At 32.7% G+C, this 24772-nt stretch overlaps 4 protein-coding genes across 8 annotated transcripts; 1 reads left to right on the forward strand and 3 right to left on the reverse strand.

Annotated features, from left to right (window-relative positions):
- Positions 1-259: 259 nt before the first annotated feature.
- LOC113523380 (testis-specific serine/threonine-protein kinase 3-like) lies at positions 260-5868 on the reverse strand. 5 transcript variants are annotated; one of them, XM_052902303.1, is made up of 6 exons: positions 5811-5868; positions 5530-5607; positions 5331-5435; positions 4479-5256; positions 3930-4101; positions 3471-3585 (listed from the first exon to the last, which is right to left on the reverse strand). In XM_052902303.1, exons 2-6 carry the CDS (start codon positions 5545-5547, stop codon positions 3549-3551), a joined length of 1110 nt encoding a protein of 369 aa, XP_052758263.1. In that variant the 5' UTR covers positions 5548-5607; positions 5811-5868; the 3' UTR covers positions 3471-3548. The 5 variants fall into 5 exon arrangements, with proteins under 5 accessions (XP_026765136.2, XP_031763524.2, XP_031763525.2 ...); XM_052902304.1 differs by having other exon boundaries at positions 3563-3671; XM_026909335.3 differs by lacking the exons at positions 3930-4101; positions 4479-5256; positions 5331-5435; positions 5530-5607; positions 5811-5868 and adding exons at positions 260-357; positions 1096-1224; positions 1634-1793; positions 2210-2818 and having other exon boundaries at positions 3435-3731.
- Positions 5189-8965, reverse strand: LOC113523565 (testis-specific serine/threonine-protein kinase 1-like). Its single transcript, XM_052902302.1, has 2 exons — positions 7192-8965; positions 5189-6800 (listed from the first exon to the last, which is right to left on the reverse strand). The coding sequence occupies exons 1-2, from the start codon at positions 7285-7287 to the stop codon at positions 5787-5789; spliced, it is 1110 nt and encodes a 369-aa protein (XP_052758262.1). The 5' UTR covers positions 7288-8965; the 3' UTR covers positions 5189-5786.
- A 236-nt stretch (positions 8966-9201) lies between these two features.
- On the reverse strand, positions 9202-15050 carry LOC113523445 (ER degradation-enhancing alpha-mannosidase-like protein 2). Its single transcript, XM_026909425.3, has 8 exons — positions 14835-15050; positions 14087-14383; positions 13058-13301; positions 12014-12164; positions 11756-11935; positions 11130-11386; positions 10407-10651; positions 9202-10094 (listed from the first exon to the last, which is right to left on the reverse strand). The coding sequence occupies exons 1-8, from the start codon at positions 14930-14932 to the stop codon at positions 9356-9358; spliced, it is 2211 nt and encodes a 736-aa protein (XP_026765226.3). The 5' UTR covers positions 14933-15050; the 3' UTR covers positions 9202-9355.
- Positions 15051-16435: 1385 nt separating this feature from the next.
- Positions 16436-23770, forward strand: LOC113523622 (cyclin-A2). The gene is made up of 8 exons (XM_026909623.3): positions 16436-16839; positions 17027-17316; positions 17653-17866; positions 18419-18642; positions 19097-19301; positions 19606-19777; positions 20638-20836; positions 21852-23770. Exons 1-8 carry the CDS (start codon positions 16693-16695, stop codon positions 21961-21963), a joined length of 1563 nt encoding a protein of 520 aa, XP_026765424.2. The 5' UTR covers positions 16436-16692; the 3' UTR covers positions 21964-23770.
- Positions 23771-24772: the final 1002 nt, after the last annotated feature.

The following is a 24772-nucleotide window of genomic DNA, read 5'->3' on the forward strand; positions in this document are numbered from 1 at the left end:
CCTTTTATAAAAAAATGTAATGACAAGATAAATTAGTGTTATCCGCAGCCCTGTTCCTAACACGTTGTGCCAAATGTATTGATGTAATGCCCTTCAACAATGAACCCTTGTCTTCCATAGCGTTGTAATTCGTATAATATATACACTCGTCAAATATTAAAAGATGTATATCATAAAAACAAGAAAGTCATTTGTACAATAATGTATTAAATAATTTTTACAATAACTTAAAGTCATAAAATGTAAAAGTTAATAAACACTGAATCAATATAATTGCTTCTTTCTATTCTTTATTGTCTAATAACTGTTGAGATTTGGCGTAATTTGTATCTACATTTTTCAATATCTTTAGGCCCTCTGAAACAAATCAAACATTAATGTTTACCAGAGGGAGACTTTGTACAAAAGTCGATTGCTTGGGTACCTCTGTCCCACTCGTGTTTCAACCGTAAAGCAGTTGTGTTTGCATGGTTGTGTTTCGGTTTGAAGAGTGGGATATGGCGTGAATTTACTGGGTACGGAGGAATAACACCTTAGTCCTCAGGAATGCCAACGCATGGGGGGTATCATGGACGAAACAGTATACTCTGTTATGTCTATCTATGTATAATATATTTTATGTTTACAAAATGATGCTCTTGTAACTTTGCCATCCCAGTCCCTTATCTCAAATGCATTGCAGGTACTCGGTGCAGATGTAGGTGACTCAAGACCGTTCCTTGTGACAGTCTATGGGAGAGGCGTATGTTTAAAAGTAGATAAATAATGGCTGATATAATAATGCTGATGATGGTCCTTTACATTGTAAGCGGAACGAACTGAATAACGAAAGGCATTTTTTATTTGTATATTTATCGATTTTTATATATTTATGCCTACGTACATGGAAGGTACCGGATATTTCTTTTGCAAACGATACGATATCTATCATAGTCTAAGCCTTCCCCGGTACTCGCGTCCTTCCACTTCTCCACTCTATTTCGTATTTCATTCCACATTATTTCTACATGCTCGAACAACCACATTTCAAAATTATTGTTATATACATTATTAGTTCCGAACAATTCTTATATGGGTATGAGTATATTTTACTACCTTTTCCTCGTCCTTTACGACGCAACTCTGCAATCCTCTCTGCTTCACATTCCTCGTCTAAGTCTTTCTCTTTCTTTTGTATTTCCTCGTGTGCTTGTTTTAATAGAGATTCTTCTAAAAATGTTAGTTCTGAATGATAAAGTAAGATATATAAGTAACAAATAGCTGACTAAGAGAAGATCACCGTTTGATGGTGTTAGAAAATATCATATTGGATTCAATTCTGAGAAGCTATTTCTTTAAAGTTATCTCAAAAATTAAAATGTCAATTTGATACCGCAGCGAAATCTTTATTATAAGGCCAACCAAGAGTAGCAATATGATTTATATTTTTAATAGATTTCAATCGAAATTACAATAATTTTAGTTTTTAATAGTCCTTAAAACAGTAGTTTATCAAATTAAGATTATCAGGTTAAGAGGGTAGGTTTAAAGAACTGGAGTTCAGAATTGGCCCCATTGTCTGTTTGAAGGAAGTTTTTTTCTGTTAAATGTTAATAATTTTCAAATTTTCACGATAATATACAATAATACAAACTCGTAAGTCTCTGATCCATGCCGATCCATGGTCCGCTGAAAATACTGACTGCGGTTGGACGTGCCTTTGCTTCTGGCTCCATTAACTGTGTTACCTGCTGCTTGCACTCCGTTGATAGCTGGTTCACAACGTTAGTGCGGAAACGCCATTTGCGCATAACCTAAAGAAATTATTATACAAAATTTCACCTTTTTAAAATTATTTATATATTAAATATTTTGTAGTTTCAAAAAAGTTTAAAATGCCAAATTACTGTTGTATGTATTCTCGAAGGGAGAAATCAAGAAGAGTTCCTCTACAACAGGTGTGGATATAAGAGATGTAATTACCTAAATATAGAGGATCACTGAGGCGCGAATAAAAGGCACGAAGTGTGTGAAGTGTGTATAGGGATTTATTAAATCCATGTCACTAATAGTCATATTTGTAGCTTAAACAGCAATATTAAACTGTATTTCTTTATCACATAAAGAATCTTTTGTGACAATATAATAATGTTTGGCAAGCAGAAATTACTGAATGTTAAAATCCTACGCACTTTAGCACCCATAGCATAAATATAAAAAAATATATAACCTGTTTTTCGTATAATTTCTTGACTGATGTTTCGTTAAACGGGAGTGCTTTATTTAGCATTGTGTAAAGAATGATGCCAATAGACCACATGTCGGCTAGTTTTGGTAAATACGGCACCCCTTTGAGTACTTCCGGCGCGGCGTATGACAGCGACCCGCAATACGTCTCACTGAGGACATCTCGGTCCCTCTGGCGGACATTCCGCGCGAAGCCAAAATCAGTTATTTTTACGTTATAATTTGCTGTAATCAATATATTTTCACATTTCAAATCTCTATGTGCTATATTCAATGTGTGTATGTAATGGATCCCTGAGAGTATCTGTCTCATCCAAAGCCTACTTTGATTCTCCGGCACGGGACCGTTCTGCGTTAGAAAGTCTAGCAAATCTCCCTTCTCGGCGAAACGTAAGAATATAAAGTATTTCGCACGCCGCTGAAATATGTTGGACACATGAATCACATGTGGATGGTTGATCCGGATGAGGACATCGAGCTCGCGAGGTAAAAATTTGGTGAGATAGTCTCGAGGAGCTTGTGCTGTATCTATAACTTTACATGCCATTATTGTGTGACGGGTCTCGTCCACCATATGTGTCGCTTTGTAAACCTGAAAACAAGTTTTTTTTTTTAAATGACTACCGATCCACCCCTTTTTTGCATTGGTAAATATAAGATAAAAAGATAAATTAGTGTTTTATATTAGCTTTAATAAGTAAACTAAAATACTTTGGATTACTTTGTTTTAATTTTCATACAGACATTTTTTAAGTAATATATAACCTATGTTATGGGCTGACTGAACTTTCTATAAGTGAAAGAATTTTTAAAATCGGTTGATTAGTTTTTCAGTTTATATATTTTATATTAAAAAATCTTTCCTCGTTGTAATATTGGTATAGATTTGCGTGCGTAAATTATATTTTATTGAAATTATATACATACTTTTTCCATAGGTAAACTTAATAAAACCCGTCTTAAACATATTATAAGAGTCTTAAAATTACTATTATGACACATCTCCTCATCAAAACTTTTTAACGACGAGATCCTCGTCACGCGGGTCAGTATTTGCGGATTGCGCCGTTAAGATCAATATAATGACATTGCGACGTGATATTTATTTTTGGTATATTAAAGTGTCCATATGTATCGAATGTGGAAACAATTTGATTAGTAGGCCTAATATGATTTTTTTTAATAAGAACTCGTATGAAGTAACTAACCTTAGCATAAGAGCCTTCACCAATGACTTTCTCGAGTATGAATCCTTTTTCTTGTAATACAATGAGATCAGATTGTGTAGTATTAAGGTCTGCCTTATCGGTAGCGTGACCCATTTATGTAACTTTCCCTTGCATTATTATTTCATTTTTACTTTCGTTGGTACCATAATGATTGGAAAAAATACTTGTCGGTTACATTTTGGAAATTATAGGAACTTCATTATGTTGGTGAATTTTCTAAATTAAAAGAATTTTGTAATGTCATTTACCTAATTACGTTACGTTATTTGTCATTAAATATTGTTGACATCATGCCATTTTGAAATCTATCTAAATAAAAAGAATGTATTCAAGTCTAATCGAAATATTATTTCTAAACTTTACAGGTAAATTTGGAGCATCGTATACTGTTTTGTAAATTATTTTCGAGTTGTTGATTTGTAAAAAATGCTTTAAAATATTGTAACAAGATTTCAACAATTATTTTCTACTTACCAAGATGACGTCGACCCTGTCACATCGCATGTAGCTTTTACTATAGAGGCATCAGGCAGACAAGGCGAATCTTTGTTGGATGTGGTTTGTTCTGAACTCTCTAACTTTCTGTGTAACTGGTTCCTTTCCTCTTGAGCTTTTTTATAAGCCGCTGTTTCTTGTTGTGTCCATTCTGTAATGTTTGATCGAAACTTTTAAATTAAAATGTGGATGCCCACTATTTTATTAAATCCATGGTCTTTGCCCATTACCACAAGTCCATATTGCCGTATGGTTCCGGCATAGAATAAGCCATCCCTTCCTTTCCTGTGAGTGTTGTAAGAAGCGACTAAGGGATGGCGAGAGATGGACAGCAGTGTCCCTCTTAAAATATCTCCAAAATCTAATTGCGCTTGCCAATCCATCTGCCAACCATGGCAACTACTGGTAAAACCTCCCAAGAAGGAGGCTTATGTTCAACAGTGAACAGTTTAAGGCTGATATGATGATGGTCATCGTCCACCAACTTTGTAAAAATATTTTAAAAATTAAACATTTCCATTTTATTACCTAATAATCTTGAATCCATAGCAATCCACTCGCTGTTTATTATCTGTTCAATCTTAATTCGGTTCTGATAATGCGGTTCTAACATTTGCATTATTAGTCGTTTACAATTTTCAGATATGCTGTCAATATATCGCGATCGAAACTTCCAATTTCTATTTATTTGCGCTTGGTACAACCGTTTTATATGTTTATCCTCAAACGGCATCGCTCTATTTAACATTACGTAAAGTACGATTCCTAAAGACCACACATCGGTAGGTTTAGGAAAGTAAGGTGCGCCTTGCAATATCTCAGGAGCAGTGTACGACAATGAACCACAAAATGTTTCGCTGTGAACGTCCTTCAATTTCTTATCGATACATAATCGAGCGAAGCCAAAGTCGGATAGTTTGGCATTTTGATTCGCTGTAAGGAGTACATTCTCGCATTTAATATCTCTATGTGCTATTTCCAATTCATGCATGTATTGAATAGCTAAAGCTAATTGCCGTGCCCATATCCTCGCTTGGTCTTCTTGTACTGCTCCTTTTTGTAATATATACTCTAACAAATCCCCGCGTTCCATATACCTCATGAAGATAAAGTATTTGTACCTTCTTTGAAAGATGCTATGCGTGTGCACCAAATGTGGATGGTTCAACTTTATCAACATCTCTATTTCCCTTGGAAGAAATTTCTTAACGAAATCCTTAGGTGCTGTGTTTGTGTCGATGATTTTACATGCGAGAATTGATAGCTTGTCGTTTTTATTCGGATTCCTGTATTCCGCTAAATAAACCTATTTATTAATTACAACAAATTAGTATCTAAATAAAATAAATTTGTAGCAATAAATTATACAAAACACGTTACCTTAGCGTAAGAACCTTCGTTGACTTTTTTTAACATTTTATATCCGCGTGTAGCAAGTGTTAATTGTTCAGATGCGCTTAGTTTTAATTTATCTTCAGTGTGAAACTATAATCATTATATAAAGAATTAACTTTGTTATGGTATATATTGTATTGGTAGGTTTATAATATATTAATTACATAATATTAATTAAAAATACCTTTGAATTTTCCTCCATTTATTCAATTTTCTTTTGTTTAGATGTTACATTAGCAAGAGATTTCATCATTTCACTTGTCTGTTAAACAACATAGTTATATAAATAAATGTATTAATACTCGTATATATGTATCAATTTTTTAATATATTATACGTATGACTTAGAAATATTACATAATTTATGCAAAATCAATGAGTAGGTATGTATACATTTGTAATCCCAAAAAAAAAATCGGATAACTATACAGTTTTGGGTTGTTACTCAAAAAAAAAAAGCTTTACCCTGTGTACGGAATTGCTTTGTGGACCTTCTAAAATATCTCCTTGCGTCTTAGGGGGCTGTCTATGCAATTCAGATAATTGTCGACGTTCTTCTTTAGCTCGTTTGAGTGCACTTGCTTCAACTGCGTTTAAGGCTAGCGAAATATTGATATTAATATGGCACATACTGTCACGAAAGTTTACAAATATGAAATTATTATTTTCTTTGAACTTACTAGTAAGTCTACTGTCCATAGCAATCCACTCTGAATTGATTATTTGTGTGGCTGTATATCGCAAACCAGGATCAGGTTCTAACATGTGCTTGATAATAGACTTGCATTCTAAAGAGAGAATACTTGCAACGCGAGAACGAAATCGGTACTTCTTTCCCATTTGCTGTTCGTACAATTTTCGCATTCGTGTGTCGTCAAACGGCATAGACTTGTTTAACATAACGAAAAGTACAACGCCAAGCGACCAGATGTCTGTTGGTTTAGGGAAATATGGTTTGCCTCGGAGAATTTCAGGCGCAGCATATGACATGGAACCGCAGTAGGTTTCACTCAAAATAGATTGGTCATCTTCATCAATACAGAACCTTGTGAAGCCGAAGTCAGAGATTTTCACATTATAATTCGCAGTTAAAAGAACGTTTTCACATTTGATATCCCTGTGTGTAATTTCTAACTCGTGTAGGTATTGAATTCCCAGAGCCAACTGTCTAAGCCACACTCTCGATTGATTCTCAGACACACATCCGTTTTTCAAAATATATCCCAAGAGGTCGCCGTTCTCACTGAATCTCATAAAAATGTAATATTTTGTTTTCCTTTGAAATATGCTATGTATGTGTATTAGATGAGGGTGATTTAGACGTATAAGTACGTCTATTTCACGAGGTAAAAATTTTACAACAAAGTCTTTAGGAGCTTTGGATGTTTCGATAATCTTGCAGGCAAGTGTTGCTTTGTGGGAATCGTCTTTTCCTGTATACTCAGTCAAATATACCTGCAGTTAAGCAACAAGTACCTAAATAGTAATTTAATAATATATCTTAGGGTAGGTACGTTGTTTTAAAAATAAGTAATTTTTAAAACAACGTTCCTATTAATACTGATAATGATGGCTATAATTTCTAATTATGAAGAGTGGACATAATGCACAAACTAGCCGTATCACGTGGCTCTGCCTCCGTGAAATAATACGTAAGGTATCTTATATATAAAACCCACCTGTGTACCAAATTTTATTCAATAGTTTTTCGTTACATAGTTTTTGTGTGAAAGAGTAAAAAACATCTATCTATCCATCGTTACAAAGTTTCGTATTTATAATATTGACAGGATTATACATGGTTTCTATTTGTAATTCTATAGTTTCTACGAATATGATAACATACCTTTGCATAAGCTCCTTCCCCAAGAAACTTTTGCAATTTATACCCTTTTGAAGACAATGTATTTTCTTCTGATACAGTGGTTTTCAATTCGGTCATGGTATGAAGATGAGGTTAGGTATCCAGCACCTTGGCTCCCAAGCACAAGTCTTGATTTCACGCCCTGGATTAGTCCAACTAATCATATACAGAGAAAATGCAGGCATTTTTAAGTTTTTATTAGTTCTCTTTACTAAAATTTTGTTTTACATTTTGTAGTGTATAATACGAAAGTAATACGAGGTGTTTAGGTGACACTAAAAGTCACATTGTCTATTCTTTAAAATATATTCTTCTTTAGCCTGTAGGTTATTATAATATAGCCATTACTCTTTATCTATGTTCTTTGTTTTTGGATCCTTTTTTTAAATGGGTGATAATGGCATGGTAATGAGAGATGACAAACGAGAATGAAAGCAGGTCAGTTAGCCCATCCTGATGAATTCAACTAAAATTAAACACGATGGTTTCCAAGGGAAACCACGTGGAGGTAGACTTGATAGAGTATATTGCCAGTAATGGGGCTATTTCACCCTATTACTAACAATCCCTTCCTCCCTCACCTTTAATTTTGTTAATCTTGCATAAAGTATCTACTAAAAGTATTATGATAAAATTTGATACATAAATAGATCATGTACAGAATTTAATACGTAGGGCTGATTTAAAACTGAATTTTAAACAAATCGTGTACACTAAAAAGATTTCCATGTACCATCTAGTAAGTTTTTTTTTATTTCACCATCTATTCATATCTTTGTTTCTTTCGTATATTTTATTATTTGACGATTTCATAACCAGATATTACCAGCGACTGTCTATATAGTGATTTTTAACCCAGCAATATGGTACAACTGTCCACTGTGGTCCCACCACTTCCTTTCCTGTGGGTGACGTAGAGCGACTAATGGAATTAATGGTAGAGGTTTTTTTTTTTTTTAATGGATGATAATGGAATGGTAATCCCACCTGCGCTACACATATACACCGGGGGGGCACCAGTGAGGGATGATAGGTGAGGATGAAGTAGGTCAGTTAGCCCACCGTGACGAATTCAACAAGAATTGTTCACGATGGTTTCCAGGGGGAACCACATGGAGGTCAACCTAATAGGGCATATTGCTAGCAATGGGACTGTCAAACATCATTGCTAACAAACCCATTCCCCCCAATGATAGAGGGGTTGACAGTAGTGTCACTCTTAAAACATCTCTGAAAGCTTAACTGCAGTTGCTAACTTGCCTGCCAAACGTGGCAACTACTGGCAAAACCCCTCAAGGGGGAAACATGTTTAGCACTGGACAGTTAGGGAGTGATATGATGATGATGAATATGGTGCACCTCAACGATTATTACCTATAATTTAGCCATTGGCGTATTTAAGATTATTTCACAGAGTGGGCCTGGTTTCTTAACGCGTACCTATATTTACTCTCAAATGTCTTTGTGAAGTATCGTTCGGATCCCGGGGTGAGCATTAACATTTCTCGAGTGGGTGGGACCCATCCGGTCTCTTCCCATAAATACGCCAAATATTAGTTTTTTTCTTTTCATATTTGTATATTTATTATTATTTGTCATAAGTTTGATTGAAATAATAGTCCTTAGAAATAAACAAACAGCTAAAATAAACGAATTAGGTATTGTATATTGGCACTATTATATCTGATTTGTTTGTAATGTATTAAATTCCATAAAAACATGGTAAATTGTTTATAAATATCCAATATAAGAAAATGGACTATAGTTATTATAGTTTATCTAATAATATAAACAGTGTTTAATTCCATCTTAAATTTTAATAAAATTTAATAAATTTTTAACATTTAATCAAATAACAATTTTCAATGTATATAGACATTTAAACATACAATTTGACTTAGAACACTTGGTAATACTTATTTCTTTATTTAATACTATTATTGAATAATTTCAATAAATAATAATTAAAGATTGATATATTACTCAGAATTATGTACACAAAAATATACATATATTAAGAAACAATTATATCTATAGCGATGACATCTATTGAACCTCTAGTTTGGAATTACTTATTTACATATTGTAATAATAAATATTTTAATCAAAATATGTACTATCTGAATCCGATTCTAATTAGAAAGAATCACATTTCTAGTTGCTTTTTGCTTAAAAATTCACCTGCTATTGATATTCTTTGTAAAAAAGATGGAGCAGGAGTTAAGAGATATTTGTATTCATTGACATCTGGATGGTCTGGATACCGTTTCTCCTTACGGATCCTTTCTAGCATCCGCTGAGGTTCGCATTTTGGTTTTCTTTTCCAATCACTGTTTAAAAAATCTTGTATCACTTTTGGCAACAATTTATATGCTTCTTTTGCTTTGGTAACACTAGGAGGTTGTAAACTTTCGGCATCCTGTGGCTTTTGTGGAATGATTATGTCATCAACTTCTACTTTTGCCTCAGTGTCTAATTCATCACCTGATGTTTTGTTATCTATAGACGAATGGATTTCTTCATCCTCACTATTTATATTATTTGTATTGTTATAATAACTAATAATTCGTTCTTTAACAATATCCCTTAGACTAGATTCATTTTTACTATTTTCTCTTTCTGTGCCATCTATATTGACATAGCCAGTTCTAGTTTCAGTTTTTATCAAAACTTCGTTCTGATCTATTTTGTTTTCTTTGCTCTCTGAGTTATCTTTTGTGATATTGTAATTTTTACTGGTAACTTCATTTAGTGTAGTTTCATTTTTACTTTCTATGTCTTTAGTGACATTCTTTTTTGCAGTGGCCTCTATCATTGTTAGAAACTGTATGTTATCTTCTTCTTCTAAAATTTTATATATTCTGTGTATTTCACTTATATTTATTCTGTAAAATAAAAGATATATAATCATAAATTAAAAGTTATTACTTTCTATCTATACTTGGCTTATGAATACATAGTCAAAACTAAATCTAAAAATTTTAATTTAATAATAATAATATTTTAATTATATAATTTAAGGATCCACACTAAAAAAGGATTTCTGAAAATTTCATTAAGAAACATGTAATCATGCATGCAAGGCTTTGGATAAAAGCTAGTCTATACTCATTTATCAAAAATTCTATCACCCATGCAAAATCGAGCCGGATCCAGGTAAAGTTACAATTGTTGTTTCTGTTATAGTTTTAACTTACCCTTCCCTCGCTTCATGACAACAATACAGCATCGTGGGGTCAATAGGATGTGCTTCAGTATTAAAGATGTAACCACCGACATCAACTATACACTCGCCATTTGGTGTATTGATGACTGTGCCGCGGACACCAGGGTTGTGTATAAAGTTGTCGGGGTCGAACAATAAGTATAGATACTTAGTCGTTTCTGAGAGGAAAAACGATTCCATTCGGTCCTCTTTGCGGTGATCGCGCACATCCTTGATCTAGAAATAAAAATAAGAAATAGTTAAAGTGAAACTAAACGATAAAAATATAGAGTATTATTGACATACAACTATTATATATCAGTGTGGTTCATTAGTGAATTTTCTTAACAGACCTATTAAGAATAGGCAGAAAAAACAGTAGCTATGGTCTTGCGTATAATTTAATTTATTAACTACATACCCTACATTTATCTCTTTATTTATTAGTTCATATATCTCTTTATACATAAAGACATCATGTCTAATAAATCTATTTAGTTACTGAAATGTTAGGTACTGTCTTTTAAGCTGAATTCTTTCATAAAATCCCTTAGTGCTCATTTAAGTTAGTCATTACTTTGTGATTAACTAAAGGCAACTTCTGTGCAATATTTCTTTAAGATACTCTGATTTAGGTAGGGCTTTTTGTGTCAGTTAGTGTTAAGAGTTCCATGGATGCACTATAAGGTCTTTAAAATATAGAACATATATTTACTGTAGCATAACCACATTGAGTTCTCGCGCTATGTTGTATACTCCTTAGTATATCTTCGCCCATCTGGAGTAATATTGGATCTCTCGTCTCCCGGTATAAATACATGATTGACTCGATCAGCTCGGGTCGAAGCGGATAACTCTCGCGGGACGACGACGCCTCTCCTGTTCCGAGATTGTATACTTCGGGTGTGAACCCGTATTGTCGCCAAACACTATGATAATTGTGTATAATACGCATCGCCGTATCACTCTCACCTGTTTGGAAAATAGATACATTACTTTTGAAATAGATAACTAACATCTACCGTCTACTGATGAACTATGATAATGAGCCAAATCAGCTTGAATTTTACATTTAAATTCTAATTATTTGGTGCTATGTTTAATGAAGAAACATTAATATTTTTGACCATAGAAACCCTCCATAACCTATATCCAATTTGATTAAACTATGTTTGTTTAATGTAAACATACATTTTGAAAATAACTTATCTTGCATTCAAACATAAATGCAAGATAAGTTATTTTCAAAATCATGTTAGGTTTGAAAATAAGTTGCATCAATCACAGGTGCAATTAAATACATTATGGTAAATTCATTAAAAAATAATAATTTTTAGTTACCAATAAGGCTGAGTAACCCTGGCCAGTAGGATTCGAGTGACTGGAACACTGGCAGTGTTACGTGTCCACGTAGCATAGTTGCCCACACATACCAGTCATCCTTCTTCAAATATTTGTCTATAGCTAATCGTGCCTCACGGAACATCGACATCAACTCGGGTTTTTCCAATAAAATTGCCCCTGAAATAATATAATAAATATTTATCTTCTAAAGGGCATTTTGCAAGTATCAATAAAACTTTATTCAATATCAACTACCTTTAACCAAGTATTCAAAATAGGAATCGACACCACCACCGATACCGGCGTCCTGTGCAGTCCATCTTCCAGTCATGATGTCAATATGATTGCCGAGTAGACCAATAGGAGATCTATGATGATAAAGAGCTTTTAATGCATTGTATGCAACCTGAGAACAATGTACAACTATTAATTATTTTTTTAGATAAAATAAATAATAAAAATTAATAATATATATTATATATTAAAAAAATAACGTTTATGAAATGGTAATATTTGTATAATATCATCAGCATCTGTAAGTACCTCTGTCTCATCTATTTTTCCTGTAAGCAGCTGTGCTTGTTTCCTTGTGTTCCAGTTCATTCATTCAGTCAAGGGTGACTTAGTGCAAGTAAGTGTGTAAGTTTGATTATATATCTTTCTATCGATCTCAGCTTAAATAGCTTCCCATTCAACAACATAGAAACCTTAGGGACTTTCTGCAGCCTCTTTACTTTTCTTTGAAACCCGCAGTCTCCAAATTACTTAAATAGCAAATCCAGTACCTTTTTCAAACCCTCGTGATCTACATTCCTGTGATACTCTCCAACTCTCTATCCCTCCCACCATACTGGTTTCATATAAAATTCTTTTGTTTTACATACTTCACGGCTCTGGAACGCCGTGTAAGTAGTATTTTCATCTTTAGTACTATTCTCATCTTCATGTATAATATATCCTTTATATGTGTAGGTATATTTTTTATATATAGATATATATTTATTTGTTTGTATATGTAAATTTTTGTATGTATATAAATATCAATTATTACTAGTACCACATTCAAGTATTCTAACACTTTCCTAAGGCTAACTGGGAGAGAATGCTTTCAGCATTAAATCCGCCTTGTACACATACATGTACTAATGAATAAATAAATAAAAAAAAATTACATTATAAGAGAAAAAAAATGAGTGGCAACTTTGGTGTTTTAAGCCTCTTATGATCCCTGCCCTTTAGTATAAAAAAAACATTACTTGAATTTGTCTGTCTTAAAAAATTATAAATCTTAATTTTCACCTCTTCATATAAAGGGTCCCCAGTAAGTCGACTCAATGTTCCAAACTCAATGATGAAAGTACCAACACCAGCAGTACATGTGACTGTGGTCTCTCCGGGGGGTACACCAGACCTGAGATTGATGGTTCCATATGGCATACCAGTAGTTGTATCAAAAGCAGCTATAAGCCTTTGTGCTACATCTTCAGCTAAACGGAGTAAAGGTCCATTACAGGGCCAGCCTGGTTCAAGCTTTATACCTGTTCTGTAATCATATTAAAGAATTATAGGTATAATAAATTATGGGTAAAATAACTTATAAGGGTGTAAAGGATAAGTTGGCAAAAACTAACAGTGAAGTCAAACCATTATTCTGAACTGAAAACCAGTGTAAATTCATTCTGAAAAATTTCAAATTTTGCTGGTTTTTTTTTTCATTTGAAACCATGAAATCTATGATATTATGTCATAATATAAAGAAATAATAATATTTTATAGTGAGAAATACTATACACCAAAAACAGCAATATAATATATGTATTAAAATCCTACTGGGACATGCGGAATCAGCTGTGTAATGTCAACACTACTACAGATGTATGTCAGACATAGTAGTAGATTATATTCTTCAGTCTTCTGTATAATAGTAGAGCCGCTGGGGACTGGGGGCTGTTTTCTTATGATGTTTATCACTGGGGGGATTTGCTAGTACTTGCCACACTTGGCAGGCAGGTTGACAACCATAGTTATCGAGCCTTTGGTGACAATCCCTTGACCATAAGTTCCCGTAGTTGTCTCTTACGACATCCACTGGAAAAGGAGGGGTGGCCCATTCTATTCTGGGATGGACACAGCGGTTTTTCTAATTATTAAATTTGAAATTTTTCAATGTAATATTTAAAGTTCTTGAATGATTAACAACGAAAAAAATATTTAAGATATCCAGAAAAAAATACATATATACAGGATGAGTTTTTTAATATTAATATCAAGAGAAAGTGTATTTGTTTATTGGATAATAGAATATTATGTAACTTTTATACAACTTACTTGTGTGACAGTAAATGTGCACTGAGTAGTCCACCAATTATTCTTATATTGGTTTCAAATACAGATACATTGATGTCAGCATCAAAATTCTGTTTTTGTAGCACAGTCTCTACGACTCTGTTGAACTCTGTATAATTACCCATAATAGCAAGAGTATCTAATGCATCAATAAGGGTCAGAGAGTAGCTGCCCCATGTGTCTACACCATCACAGCTAAGAGGTCTCAACTCATCATATGGATATGCATATTTTAGGTAACTATCATATGCATGTTGGAACATCTCCCTCACCTCTTCCCTATAAATATCATATAATTAATACAATTATTTAGCACAATCATCATCATAATCATAGCAACCTTTAACTGTCTACTGCTGAACATAAGTGTCCCCTTGGGTAGTTTTACCAGTAGTTGCCATGCTTAGCAGACAGGTTGGCAACTGTAGTTAGGCTTTGAATGTTTTAAGAGGGTCGATGCTGCCTATCCCTTAGTCGCCTCTTATGACAATCACGGAAAAGGAATGGATTGTCTATTATTTGCCGGGACCACACGGCGAATTTACTACTCAATATACTATTTAGTACTCAACTCAATAGTTCAACATAATTTTACTAGCAAATTTGTAAGATAGATTTAGAAGTAAATTGTTCTGGGAAAATTGCGACAGTCCATTTAAATCGTTTACAATATTATTATTAAATACCTCAGTCAAGTGCAATTAAATAATAAACATTAACTCGTAGCTACCTGAGTCGAAATAAATCTTCTTTTTTATACTCTCGGATTGCAATACTACAGTCTATGCTGTAGTATAAAAATAAGCACAATATTGTTATGCTTCTCATATTTGTTACATTTAACTATATTGACAATAAAATTATTAGAATTTAATTAAAAACGATACATAATACAATTAAAAAACAAGCAAACGAATATAAGTTAACTGTCTACAACTAAGAATAAGGAATTACATAGAAGCAATGATAAAATAAAAATTGTAAATCATTCGGTTGTCTCCTTTCTTCTTATAGAATTATAATTAGTAAAAAGAGGACGAAAGATAAACAATCTGTTGCTATTCTTGACAATTCATAGCTAAGAACAAGAAATTACACAGAAGGATGATAAAATAAAACTGTAAATCATATGATTGCCTCCTTTTTTCTTATGCAAACATACTTGGTAAAAAGAGGATAAAAGGTACACCATCAGTTGCTTTTTTGTCAGTTCATAGCAGGCGAGTGTATGAAAATGTGTGTATATGTCAATTATTTGTCAATAACAAATTTTACATTACTAGATTATATATAATATAGTATTATTAAAAACTATGTACTTTGCTTATATATTTTGCTTTAAATTTTTTAAATACTTGATTGTCTCTTATACAAATATAATTAATAAAAAGAGGATAAAAGATACACCATCAGTTGTTATTCTTGTCAATTCTTGTTTTTTTTTTTTTTTTTTAATATAACATTCATTAATGGTATAAAATTATTACATAAAACTGGAAACTATGGTCTTTGTTTCTTGAATTTGTTACGATGAGTTAATTAGCTGTTGTCCATTCCAGTTAGCGTTAACTAATTTGAAATGAAAAGTGTAGGTAAGAGAGAATAGATAAGCCGTGCCCGTCTCTAAATTATTTATTGTCTACCCAGCACTGTCTTTTCCTTTTGGCTGTACCAAATACTGAAATATATAGTAATATTTGATATTCAAGTTTAATAACCAGTATCGATTGAATATTGCAAAAAGCGTATTAAGGCTACGATGGACAATGACACTATTTATCAAAAACAGCTGATTGGTGTTGTTAGCTATCATCATTCATCTAACTACTTGTTTCAGTTTTCTAGGAAATATTAATGTCTATGGGTGGAATCATAATACGAAACAATAAATATTTATTTTATTTATTTTAAGTAAAATCTGTTGAATTTTTTTTACCCGAACAATATTCAATATTTTTAACTGATTACCTATGGAAAAAGTACAATACATAAGAAATAATTAATTGGATTGTTGATAATTTTAACATTGAAAAACAATAAATACTTTTTAGGTGTAAGCGAGACAGACTGTAGGTAACTAGTAGGATTAGGGCAAAGGCAAGATGGGATGGATGTACGTAAAAAATATAGGAATACTTATAAGACTTATGAGTTAAAATGAAATTCAATTTTATTTTGTACAACCTTGAAAAAGGTTTAGTTTCGATGGTTCGAAATGTCGCCACCTAGTGAGTATTGAAATCAAAATTGGAACATTCGAAAAATGCGACCATAAATTGTAGAGTATTTTTTTCTTTAGCATTGATTGGTTTAAATTTGAAATAACATAGATTATAGAATAACGTAAACTCAACTGTTGAACCAGCCAGCAAAATGTCTCTCGTCCGTTGACGCTATATTACTTATATTGAGGGTGGTTCACTTAAATAACCAACACTTCGTAATCTACTCGAAACGTTTGTAATAAAATGTGGTAGTATCTGTAAAAACTATATTTATTTCCGCTTCGGTTGCAATTATTTTACTATAGCACTCGCGTTATTAACTGGCTTGGTATTTTGTATTGTTTACGGAAATAAATCGGGACAATGGCATTCAGAATTCATGAAGACCAAGAAAATGCTTCTTTAGGCCTTAGGAAAACAGACGCTGATGTATTTTCAGCTACTAACCAGCGGCGTGCTTTAGGCAACATTAACCACTTCGCCTGCAATCAGAACCGGAATACAAAGCTTGTAAGTTTTTCTCTATTACCATTCTTTTAGTTTTTATAACCTAAAATAAACCCTTAATTCTTGTAATCATAATCCCAAAGAATATAGTCCTTTACTGATAACCGATTTGCGTCACCTATTAAATGTTTGTGGCATTTTGAAAGTGTCATTAGCGGGAAACACGTTATAACATATTAATTTCTTTTAGCCGGGGTTGACGAATGGACCTTGTAAAGTTCAAGATGAAAACAGGATGGTGCGTCAGATCAAAAATGAGAAGAATATTGTCCTTCCAGTGGCACAGTTTCGTGCATTTAGTGTATACGAAGACAAACCAAATGAAGTGGAGGTAAAGAAACGTGAACCAACCTTCAAGCCTTTTGTTGCTAAAGAAGTAAAGAAAGAGAACTTTTTTGTGAACACTGTAGAGAATGCCAAGCTCATATCTACTCAGGCAGAGAAGCAACCAGAGCCTGCCAAAGAATCACATCCTCCAAGGTAATTTTAATGCACATTTTTTTACAACTAGTATACTAACTTAATTCTGTATTAAAATTTGGAGAAATATAATGTGGGTACTCCTACCCACTTTTAGAATATTTCTTTTTATTGTAGCTGTATGTGTAAAATGATTACAATACTAATTATTTACTGTTATACAATATTATTTATGTTCTCATGCATATAATGACATTTTATATTTCAATATGTAAGTAGCACATCATATAAATTTTATTACAAACTCTGTCGAGTTAGTTATAGATGTGAAGTTTATTTTTATTACTGTAACTTTGTTAGTGTTATAAAATAAAAGTCTTGATATTCTATTTCTAGACTTCCATTACAAGAAAAGAAAGATGTGGTGGTGTCACCTATGTCAGTTATTGATACAAGTGTGCTCTCTATGTCCATCTCTAAAAATGAGAGCCAGTTCCTCAATGACACATTTGATGATGATGATACTACCACTGCACAGACTGATAGAGAAATGTTCTTCCATGTTGTGGAGTATCGACAAGATATTTATGAATACATGAGGGAGATTGAGGTAGTTATTCAAATTTTTGCTGCTCTATGCATTCATAAATTACATGATAACATTTTTTTATAATTTATTCAATGTAACTTGTGACATTGCTATCAAATATTAGAATAAAAATTATATATGTTTTTGTCTGTATATGGTCTTTGTGTGAAATTTCATTCAAATTAGCTGCTGTTTAAGTGTGAGTAACATACACTTTTTGTGGACTTCCATAATGTAATTAGTAGATATCTTTTGTATGTTCTCCATCTAGTAATTTCACAATAACCTATTAACTTATCAAAGTTTACCATTGAGATAATAATGTCTCTTTAGTAATATGGATATATATTGTTTGGATTTGTTCTTTATTTATACTTGTTCTTTATGTATATTTTCAAGTTTAATATTTAGTAATTCAAGTTTAGTATTAAATAATCAATTGGATTTTAATATTAAATAATCAGGAATTGTATTGTGTGATATCTATTTCTAATGGATAGCACCTTTCATCTAGTGGTGGAATGACAACTTTTACCTATAAAAATTAATTTTTAAATGTTCATTTACAATCAGGTAAAATACAGAGCCAATCCTCGCTACATGCGCAAACAACCAGATATCACACACATGATGCGTTCGATCCTCATTGATTGGCTAGTTGAGGTTTGCGATGAGTACAATCAACAAAGTGAGACGCTGCACCTTGCTGTTTCATATGTTGACCGGTTCCTGTCATATATGAGTGTTGTTCGTACTAAATTGCAACTAGTCGGAACTGCTGCTACTTACATAGCTGCGTAAGTATTATTTTATATGTTATCTGAGGCAAACAAAAAGAACCAAACTAGGGATCTTTATGACTAGCTGTATGCTTCCACTTTATGATATAACCTACCAATGTAATAAGTTTCATTTAAAACCATTATAGGTACAGTAAAAAGTTAAAAATGCTAATATCTGTACTTTCTTTTCTCTTTCTTTTTAAATTGAACTCTTTTTAAATCTCTATAATTTTTTGTATTTATAATATTAATAATAGGATAATAGGTTTAACTTTTTCTGTAGATTTTACTGCATTCTCAAATAGGACATGGTCAATCTGATCATTATAGGTTGTTTGTAAATGATAATAAAATTTGGCCCCTTAACTAATTTCGGCATAATTATTTGTGAAGGAATATCTTAAAATTTAAATAGTGTGTTATGTTAATTGGTATGAATACAAAAAAATAATGTTTATTATTTGGACAGTAAATATGAAGAAGTATATCCACCGGAGGTCTCAGAATTTGTATACATCACAGATGATACATATACAAAGCGTGAGGTTTTGAGAATGGAACATCTGATTCTGAAAGTATTGTCATTTGACCTATCAACACCAACCTCACTTGCATTCCTGTCACATTACTGTATATCTAATGGACTATCAAAGAAAACTTTCCATTTGGCAGCTGTAAGTATTTAAAATACTAAATTTATATTATAACAGAATGAATATTTTAGTCAGATTAATAAAATAAATAAAAAGCTTACCACTAAACACTTTAGAGGGCTAGTACATTATGTGATCAAAAAACTTATAACTTTTTAAATATAGGCTTTATGTAATTTATGCTGTAGTATCCTTTACTAAATGTAAATATTAGAATGTACTTGGACATTTATAAACAATTTCTCAAGATTCCATAGAAAGGAGAAAATAAGTTAGTTATGAAATTCTACAATATGATAACAACTGTTGTGCATATTATTTGCAGTACCTGAGTGAACTGTGCTTGTTGGAGGCAGATCCGTACCTCCAGTTCAAGCCATCTATCATAGCAGCGAGCGCACTAGCCACCGCGCGCCACTGTTTACTGTGTGAAGTGTGCACCTCAGATGAAACTGACTCACGGCCTGCTAACAATCATACTCAGATCATTACCAAAGGTACATTGTTTGGTGTTTGCTCAATATTTAGGTTTTATTAGGGTTTTATTTATAGGTTTTATTTATTATAAATAATACTTGTTTTCTGTTTTAAGAATGTAAATTGTTGTCATTATTTTTTGTCACCTATATTTAGTAAAAAGCAACTAAAGCTTATTTAGATTTATTCACTTTATTTTCAATAATAGTGTTTCTTTTTGTGTGTCATCTGTGCATACTTTATTAGCTGATGTATTATTTGTCTAATTGTCTTGTTTTTTTTTTTTAAACTGTATGTTTGGCCTAAATAAATATTCAAAAAGGAATTCAAATTCTTCAATTGTCAAAACTTACTGACATGTTGGTTTTGGTTATACTTTTTTTTAAAAGATTAGTCTTATTCACGTGTTTATGTAGCATGATAGAGTTGATAGAAATTGTGATTTTACAATTTGATGTTTATTTCGTTATTATATTGTATTTTATTTTTCCTGCATTACTATATATTATTTGTAGAAGCGGGTATGTTTTAAGGGGTCAAAATTAGTATTATAAGTGAATTTTACAATAAATAACCGTGATGGTTTTCGGGGGGAACCGCATGAAGGTGGACTTGATAGGGTATGTCGCTTGCGATAGGGCTTTAAGAGTGCATTACTATCAATTTTTCGATCCCGCCTGTGCTAACGGTGTACGCTGGCGGGTCATCAGTGAAGAGTGATCACTGAGAATGAAAACAGGCCAGTTAGCCCATCATGATCAATTCATCAGGTTTTAACCAAGATATTTTTCAAGGGGAACCGCGTTGAGGTCGACCTGGTTGGTTATATTGCTAGCAATGGGATTCTTAATCTCCCTTACTAACAATCTCTCCCCTGCAGTGGTGGGTAGCGGCGCTGTGGAGGCGGAAGGGCGCGTGCGCGCGGCTTGCATGGCGACGGCGTGGCCGCTGGCGCTGGCGGCGTGCTCGGGCTACTCGCGCGCCGACCTGGAGCCCTGCATGCGCGAGCTGGCGCGCACGCACGCGCACGTCGCGCTGCAGCCCTACCAGGCCATACCCGACAAGTACAAGAGCAACAAGTTAGTCTTCACTATCTATATTATTGGATTTTTTTTATACAACTTAGAATGGCAAACAAATAAATATAACATATATTATACGAAATGACGCTGTTATGCAATTATATCAGTATAAAATTAATGATTCACTAAACTCTAAAGAAACATTAATTTTTTTTATTCAAAAACTTAGAATGGCAAACAAGCTGACGGCCCACCTGATGGAAAGTGGTAACCGTCGCCTATAGACATGAGCAGAACCATGGACATAACAGAGTATACTGTTTCGTCCATGATACCCCGCATGCGTTACCATTCCTGGGGACTCAGGTATTATTCCTCTGTACTCAGTAAATTCACGTCATATCCCACCCTTCAAACCGAAACACAGCCATGCAAACACAATTGCTTCACGGTTGAAACACGAATGGGACAGAATTCCCCAAGCAATCGATTTTTGTACAAAGTCTCCCTCTGTTATTACAAATTAGAAGTGTCACCCAAGCTGATGTAGCAATTAGCGTGTATTAGCTCTTAAGAATCAATTAATATTAGGAAAGAAAATGACACATACACAAAACAAGAAAATTATATATATATTTTTAAATTTTAGTAAAAGTGTTTCCACATTTTATTACCTACTTGGTAATCTAAGTATTACTAATGTAATAAATGTAACATACCTGACTGCTTTGATTAAATTGTCCAGGTTGTACGGCTACCATGGCCATACATATTTCTATGGAAACATTTTCATTAACTTTATTTATTATTTAGTTCAAGTGAGAAACATTTAACTTCTATTTTCATTGGTTATAAATAATTTTATTTATACAGCTTGGAATGGCAAACAACTTGATAGTTCACCTAATAAAAAATGTTAATCGTCATCTATTTTTGTGTACTCTTTTATGTCCCAACGCTTTTAGATGCTACCAATTTAATTTTAATATCTGACAATGGTCCAACAAAAACGTTACTCTTGGTTTGATCTTATAACTCTGGTGACAAATTAATTGTTATTTCCATTTTGTAGATTCGACAGTGTGTCTACAATTGAGCCGCGACCCATGTTCCCGGTGTCGAAGTACCAGCCGCCTGCCAATCACGCTGCACGGACTGCCTCAGACACCACACGCACTAGCTAGTATTCTACAATATAGAATGATCCAACTAATATTGAACCTCCGCCGCATTATACAATTAATAAGTAAATCAAAAAGAAATACACAAATTTCCCACGTGATGGGAAGTGGCTCCCGTAGCGTATGAACATTTGCAACACGAGGGTGGTTTATTAGTTCGTTGCGGGCTTTCTAAACTAGTCACTTTTTTGACGAGCCCATATGCACAGTGGCAGAAGAGCGCTGGGGAAAACTTGAGATGGGTCCGTTGAGGTAGGAAGTGGTTTGCAAACAAGCAAGCAATATACAAGTATTAAATCTTCGAATTTTAAAGACTGGATGTCTATGTAGTAAAAGTTATAGGCTATTTCCGATTTAGATATCGCAGGGTCCAATTTTTCTGTGAATGGAATTGATATAATGCGGAATTTAAAGGAGTTAAATAAATCAGCAGAAGAGGTATTATTTTTATATGAGTGTTTACCGCAGTTAGATGCATGTCGCGTCTGTTTCATATCTTTTGCTTTTAATAAACTTTTGGAGGTAAAACCTTTAAAAAACATGTTCAGTCATATGCACATCCTAGTTGCTTTACAATTCCTACATATTTAAAATTTAATTATGAATAAATTCAAAAACAACTAATATATAGTATTGTTAATATTATAAATAATTCGCATTTATTATAATCTCCAAATATAAATAATTCAATTAAGTACAATGAATTATCTTGTAGGTTTTGTAAAGGTAAAGTATTGTGTGAGTTGTTATATTAGTTTTTAAACGTTTCCAATGGAAATAAAAATCTTCGACTTCTGTTTGTTTGTGTTTATAGTTATTTGTATTCTGATAGGTTTACTTTAACAAGTAATTTTACGACAACAATGCTATAATAATCGAAATCTAAAATTAATTACAGATACGACAATAAATAATACTATTATTATAATATGGCTTTCCAAAGAACAGGGCATATACAATTACAGATGTTATTAAAAGTATTTAATTAAAATCCCTACGTTAGTTTTTGTCTTATTTATCAATGATTTAGTCTAGGAATATTGTACAGTTTATTAATTTAGTGTCTTACATTATTTTTATGTATTTAACTATATAATAACTCCGGCTGTGTTCATTTCGTCTTAATGCAATTCGTGTCCCGCCTCTACGAATTCACTGGCACTAGAACACAATCTCGATTCATAGGGTAATAAGTAGGTAATATTTTGATCTACTTACGTGGACCAAGTTTCTAGTGAAATTTATTGTGATTCATAAGTTAGACGGTATTAATAGATGATATTTTTACCTATTTTCGGTAATAAAAATTAGATATGAAAGAACAATAAAATACACTCCATTATGAAGGAACTTTTTGTTCTGGCGTATTAAACAAAGCTGTTTTTTTTTACTCTATGTTGTTCTGTAATTATTGTGGATTTATTTTTCAGCGAGTAGCATTTTCGATGTTTGTTAGTAAATTTTTTTTTTTGAGATATAAGACTCATCTGGACACAGTCGTGTTTCGTTCCCGTCAGTTCAGTAAATATGCTATAATGACTTGTTGTTGGCACCTACGTTAATATTGTTTTGTCTCTTTGTCGTCAAATTAAAGATTGAGCCTGAAGCTCGTTTCATTCGACATCAACACAGTCGTTTACAGAACTGATGGGCACGTTCCGACGATGGTGTGTAGCTGGGTCTGTAAGGTATGTTTTAATATTGGTAAGTAGTTTTTAATTTAATATAATCAATGATATTTTGCTCCAGTTTCTTGAATGGAGGTAAGTACGAATGCCTGTACTGGTAATATATGATATTTAAAAAAATATATACTTTCTTTTATTTGTCACCTGTACCACCTTAGAACATGAAGGAAATAGACGACGCAACATCTTAATGTAAATGTAATGTTTGAAAATTAAGTGTAGTTATCTATTTGCTATGAAAATCTGCAAAAGCTATTTATTGATAACAAACCCTTATCCGCATTAAAGCTTCCAGAAATTATACCTCTAATGTAGTTTTTTTATTTTTTTTTTTTATTTTAATTTTATATGTATATATTAAGATTTAATTGGTAAAAAGTGGCATGCTGTTTATACTTTATTTAAATGTACATTTAAATATATTGCGTTGGTCATCATATTGTTATTTATATCATAACCTACGAAAATTCAAACATACAGTCAAAGATTATTTTAATTTTAAAGTCACTGTTTATCCAACTAGTGTAATTATACAATAAAGATTCCTATTAAAATAAAATATAGGAAGATTTTGGTAATATTTGGTAAATTTGTAGTAATAATCGCAGGTAACTGACTAACAAGGTACCCAGGTTGTCACATACAGTGGAGCATAATTTCTTTTTAGATTTATTTTAAATGCTTAATAATAAATATTGGATCATTGGCATATATTAAAAACTAGCTGCTCGCCCCAGATTCGCATGGGTGTACTATGAAGATCTCCCGGCAAGTGAGACAGGATAGTTTTGCATCACTTTGCTTTACTTACTTTTTCATACGAAGATTTTTAATCCAGAATTTCACCATTACATACGATTTTTTAAAGATTTTCTTTGATACAAACTTTGTCCTGACAAATGTCACAAGTGTTTATAAATAAACAAAAAAAAAAGAGTCAAATAAGTGCAGCCGTTCTAAAGTTATGCGCTTACATACATTTTGAATTGATTTTTATTTATATAGATATTCATTGAGATAAGGACTTTGCACATTTTTTATTCTTCTTCAACCCCCCCCCCCTCCCCCCAGTCTTCTTATTACTTAAGCAGCAAATTCCAGTACCTTTTTTAAGCTGTCGCTCG

Source organism: Galleria mellonella, unplaced genomic scaffold (assembly GCF_026898425.1).
Source record: "Galleria mellonella isolate WM207_F2 unplaced genomic scaffold, CSIRO_AGI_GalMel_v1 utg90, whole genome shotgun sequence".
Lineage (NCBI taxonomy): Eukaryota > Metazoa > Arthropoda > Insecta > Lepidoptera > Pyralidae > Galleria > Galleria mellonella.

Excerpts from the sequence above, each read along its gene's own strand:
- LOC113523380 (XM_052902303.1), bottom strand. Across the intron at positions 5,257-5,330 it reads ACGAAGGTTCTTACGCTAAG|GTTTATTTAGCGGAATACAG; the intron begins GTAACGTGTTTT and ends ATTAATAAATAG. Across the intron at positions 4,102-4,478 it reads TATGGATTCAAGATTATTAG|AATGGACACAACAAGAAACA; the intron begins GTAATAAAATGG and ends CAAACATTACAG.
- LOC113523565 (XM_052902302.1), bottom strand. The coding sequence starts at position 7,287 with ATGACCGAATTGAAAACCACTGTATCAGAAGAAAATACATTGTCTTCA. Across the intron at positions 6,801-7,191 it reads GGGAAGGAGCTTATGCAAAG|GTATATTTGACTGAGTATAC; the intron begins GTATGTTATCAT and ends GCTTAACTGCAG.
- LOC113523445 (XM_026909425.3), bottom strand. The coding sequence starts at position 14,932 with ATGAGAAGCATAACAATATTGTGCTTATTTTTATACTACAGCATAGAC. Across the intron at positions 14,384-14,834 it reads GAAGATTTATTTCGACTCAG|GGAAGAGGTGAGGGAGATGT; the intron begins GTAGCTACGAGT and ends TGATATTTATAG. Across the intron at positions 11,936-12,013 it reads TTTTGAATACTTGGTTAAAG|GGGCAATTTTATTGGAAAAA; the intron begins GTAGTTGATATT and ends ATATTATTTCAG.
- LOC113523622 (XM_026909623.3), top strand. The coding sequence starts at position 16,693 with ATGGCATTCAGAATTCATGAAGACCAAGAAAATGCTTCTTTAGGCCTT. Across the intron at positions 17,317-17,652 it reads AAAGAATCACATCCTCCAAG|ACTTCCATTACAAGAAAAGA; the intron begins GTAATTTTAATG and ends TTCTATTTCTAG. Across the intron at positions 19,302-19,605 it reads AAACTTTCCATTTGGCAGCT|TACCTGAGTGAACTGTGCTT; the intron begins GTAAGTATTTAA and ends TATTATTTGCAG.